The sequence below is a fragment of the Tupaia chinensis genome, unplaced genomic scaffold (genome assembly GCF_000334495.1).
Source record: "Tupaia chinensis unplaced genomic scaffold, TupChi_1.0 Scaffold000335_1, whole genome shotgun sequence".
Taxonomy (NCBI): domain Eukaryota; kingdom Metazoa; phylum Chordata; class Mammalia; order Scandentia; family Tupaiidae; genus Tupaia; species Tupaia belangeri.
This window is the reverse complement of record NW_006159829.1, coordinates 306,299-310,083: the sequence shown is the minus strand read 5'-3', so window position 1 is coordinate 310,083 and position 3,785 is coordinate 306,299. Positions and strand designations below refer to the sequence as shown.

The window sequence follows — 3,785 nt, the reverse complement described above, 5'->3', positions numbered from 1 at the left end:
CACCCCCGGCCCACCCTGTCTTCAGCCCGCCCCTCCTGTCTCCAGCCCGCCAACGTGCTCTTGGACACCAACTGCTCTGTGAAGCTCTGTGACTTCGGCCTGGCCCGCTCCCTGAGCAGCCTGGCTGAGGGGCCCGAGGGCCAGGCCCTGACGGAGTATGTGGCCACACGCTGGTACCGGGCCCCTGAGGTGCTGCTCTCCTCGCGCTGGTAATGGCGAGTCGTCCCCACCCACCCACCTTCTCCCGGCAGGCCCCAGGCCTCCCCGCGCCTCAGGCTGCGTGGCCCTGCATGAGTCCCCACCCCCTCGCCCCAGGTACACCCCGGGGGTGGACATGTGGAGCCTGGGCTGTGTGCTGGGAGAGCTGCTCCGAGGGAGGCCCCTGTTCCCGGGCACGTCCACACTCCACCAGCTGGAGCTGATCCTGGAGGTCATCCCGCCCCCGGCCAAGGAGGGTGAGCCGTCTGCTGGGCCCCGGGTCCCAAAGTCAGGGGAGGCAGCTAAGAGAAGGCATGGGCTCGAGGCCCAGGAAGTCCAGCAGAGGCCAGCCTGCAGCTGGAGCAGGGCTGGAGAGGTGCAGCCGCACAGAGGCTGCGGGGAGGCGGGCCTGGGCCCAGCACCATGAAGCTACGCTGTGGCTGTAAGGGGCCAGCAGATTGCGGTGAGGTCCCCAGGCTGCTGAGGGCTGGCAGGTGCAAGGACCGCTGCTGTGTAGGGAGCTGGGGTGTGCAGAGCTGGCAGAGGGGCTGGGGCTGAGGCACGGCAAGGCGGCGTGGTGGGGCTGTGGGCATCATTCACCTTGGGGGGCAGGGCAGGAGGAAGACTGGCAGGATTGGATGGGTGCGGACCAAGGGCGTGTCCATGCGTGGGCTCACTGGGTGCAGGGTGTAAGTGCACAGAAGCTTCCCGTGTGGGCGTGTATGCACCCTGGGTGGGAACCCTGCAGAGGCTGCACTCGGGACCAGCACCCAGGCACGCCCCTTTCTGCCACGCATCCCGCAGACCTCCGGACTCTGGGCTCAGGCTACAGTGCCTCGGTTCTGCAGCGCTTGGGGTCCCGGTGAGTGCACCTCTCTGCGGTCAGAGAGGCTGACTGCTGGCAAGGACTGGCCACCCCAGACTCCACTGGGAGGGGTTCTTTCATATCCACTGCCCCACGGCCTACCCAGGAAGGTCCCCAGGAGGCCTGTGCCCCTGCCTGGGTGTGGAGGGTGGTGCAGGGGAACTGAGTCCCCCACTGTCCTTGACTGCCCTCAGAATGGTCACTTAGAGAAATGAAACCAGCGCAGGCCCAGCCCCACCCCAGGGGGCAGGGGAGACCGGCAGGTGGGGAGGTGTCTCCTGACGCTCCCTGTAGACTAGAAATGGGGGAGTCCACTGACACAGGAAAGCCTGAGCCTTGGGCCACAGACATCGGGGAAAAGGCCGCAGGGTCGCCACCTGGGAGAGGAGACAACCACATCTGCCTGCAGGCCACGGCGGACACTGGACGACCTCCTGCCCCCAGACACCCCTCCAGAGGCTCTGGACCTCCTAAGCCGTCTCCTGGTGTTCACCCCCGCCCAGCGGCTGAGTGCCGCCCAAGCCCTGCAGCACCCTTATGTGCGGAGGTGGGACCTGGAAATGCTGGCTGGGGTGACAGCCTGGGCTTGGCCACAGCCGGGACCCACTGTTCGGCCCCTGCCTCTCCTGCCGCCTGCAGATTCCACTGCCCTGACCATGAGTGGACTCGGGAGGCACGTGCGCCACTCCGGGTGCCTGATGGAGCCCAGCTCTCCGGCGCAGAGTACCGCAGCATGGTCTACCAGGTGCCCCGCCCTGCTCATTCCCCACCCTGGGTGCTCTCCAGGCCGCCTCTACCTCAACCACTCCAGCAGCCCCCAGGCCACACAGGGCACCTGAGTCTTCCTTCCCTCCTGCAGATGATCCTGGAGCGCAGCAGCAACAGCCGTGCCCCACCAGCAGAGGAAGGCCTGGGGGACGCCCTGCTGGGGACAGAGCCCAAGGTGGCCAGGTCTCAGGAGCGCCTGCTCAAGCCCAGAGCTGCTTCCAGCTCCCCTGGGACACCTGTGCAGAACCCCAAATTCCGATCTTGCAGTAGCCCCAGCCAAGACCTGGGGCCTGGTGTGTGATCTCCATCCACCACCCACACCGCCCAGGCCGGGCCCCTTCTGTGTGGGCCCCTCGCTGGACACTAGCTCTGGGGGTTAACTTCCCCTCTCCCTCCAGACGCCCCCGCAGCCAGGGACATGCCTGGGGAGAACTGGGCTCCCCTGCAACCTCCTCCGCACGCAGGCAGGGGGAAAAGGCCTTCTGCGACAACGGTGGAGTTCCCCTGGGGACCCTCCTGGGTGAGTCACGGTGCTGTGGGCATGGAAGGAATGCTTGCTCTGCCCGTCAGTGACCCTGCGACCACCCCTTCCCAGGTGAAGGCAAATCTGAGAGGGGCGGTGGCCTCTTTGACCTCGCAGGCTGCGGCCCAGGTGACCAACCAAGCCCTGGTCCGCAGTGACCCGCCCAGGGGCGATGGGGTAAGGACAGCCAGCGCCACGGCTCCAGTGCGGCCCGGGTTCAGCGTCCTTGCTGTCCCACCCTATAGGAACCACTCGGGGCCCTCCCTTTTGCCCCTCCCACCCGCCTGCCTATTACGGTGACCTTTGGCCCCGCAGGTTCCTCCGCCACCGCTTCCCCGAGAGGTCTCGGCGTTGCCCCGGCCGGGCCGAAGGATGTTTGGTCCCTCCGCCTTGCAGGGGGCACAGGGGGCAGCCAGGGCCGCGCTCGGGGGCTACTCCCAAGCCTACGGTACCGTCTGCCACTCAGCACTGGGTCACCTGCCCCTGTTCCCCGGACCCCGCGCATGAGCCCCAGCCCTAGTCCGGCTCAGGAGCGGCAACCCGACGTCCCTTCTCCAGTTCCTCAGGCGCTCCCCCCAGCCCCCGCCCCTTTGTCTCATTCGGCTTCCGGGGAGCTTGCCTGGGTCTCTTCAGCAGAAGTCCTAGCCTAGTGGTGGCACCATCAACAAAGCTGTCTGTGCCAGCAGAGATGCTCCGCTGTCTACTTGCTCCTGAGGGCCCATCTTCTGGGGCCCCTGACATCCCGCCTTGTCTGGGCACCCTCTGTCTGGGACAAGAGCCCCTTGGACTGCTGGGTTCCCACATGGCTGACTGCAGTTCTAGTCCTGGACCTGGCAGTTTGCCCCCTCTCTTTCCTTGTCTCTCATTCTCTGGTCAAATTAAGATAATAATATATAAAATAACTCTTAACAAAACAAAAGCGATTGGCCAAAGAGGAGCTGGCAGGGGGCAGAGGGCCGGGCTGGGCACACCGGGAGGGGCTCCAAGGAGACCACCCAGCAGGACAAACAGGGCAGAGGCCAGGCAACTTCCAGGCTTGGCACGGGGCCACGTGTGGCAGGAGGGACTGAGGCAGACCAGGGGCCCTGGGAGAGTGCTGTGGAGCATGCCCACCCGTGAGGCTCAGCAGAAATTGCCTGGCTGCGAAAGGTGCTGCAGTGCCCCCGGGGAGCAGTGCTGGTGAGTGCGGGGAGACGCGGGCACCTGTCTGGGGCATGCTGGACACTGCGCGCTTGCGCCTTCCTGTTAACACCGGGGCCTGGCGCAGGCGGAGCAGGCAGCACTCTCCCTTAGCGGGACCTCTCTCCCAGAGTGGGGGCACCAGGCTGCTCCCACATGGAGGGAGGGAGGGGCCCTGGCCACAGTCCAGGACCCACCTCCCTTCTCCAGGGCCAGGGTCAGAACTGCCTGGGTAATGGCTGGTTCTCAAAA

At 66.1% G+C, this 3,785-nt stretch overlaps 1 protein-coding gene across 3 annotated transcripts in view; it reads left to right on the top strand.

Annotated features, from left to right (window-relative positions):
• The window catches only part of MAPK15 (mitogen-activated protein kinase 15), a 6,467-nt gene extending 2,682 nt beyond the window's left edge, over window positions 1–3,785 (top strand). Inside the window, exons 6-14 of one of the 3 annotated variants that reach the window (XM_006152064.3) lie at window positions 46–209; window positions 316–455; window positions 1,003–1,060; window positions 1,473–1,610; window positions 1,703–1,808; window positions 1,923–2,124; window positions 2,230–2,351; window positions 2,427–2,531; window positions 2,670–3,785. In XM_006152064.3, coding sequence (XP_006152126.1) covers window positions 46–209; window positions 316–455; window positions 1,003–1,060; window positions 1,473–1,610; window positions 1,703–1,808; window positions 1,923–2,124; window positions 2,230–2,351; window positions 2,427–2,531; window positions 2,670–2,861 — 1,227 coding nt within the window. In that variant the 3' untranslated portion in view covers window positions 2,862–3,785. The remainder of the gene's footprint in view (window positions 1–45; window positions 210–315; window positions 456–1,002; window positions 1,061–1,472; window positions 1,611–1,702; window positions 1,809–1,922; window positions 2,125–2,229; window positions 2,352–2,426; window positions 2,532–2,669) is intronic. The other 2 variants (XM_006152067.3, XM_006152065.3) reach the window with 2 other exon arrangements.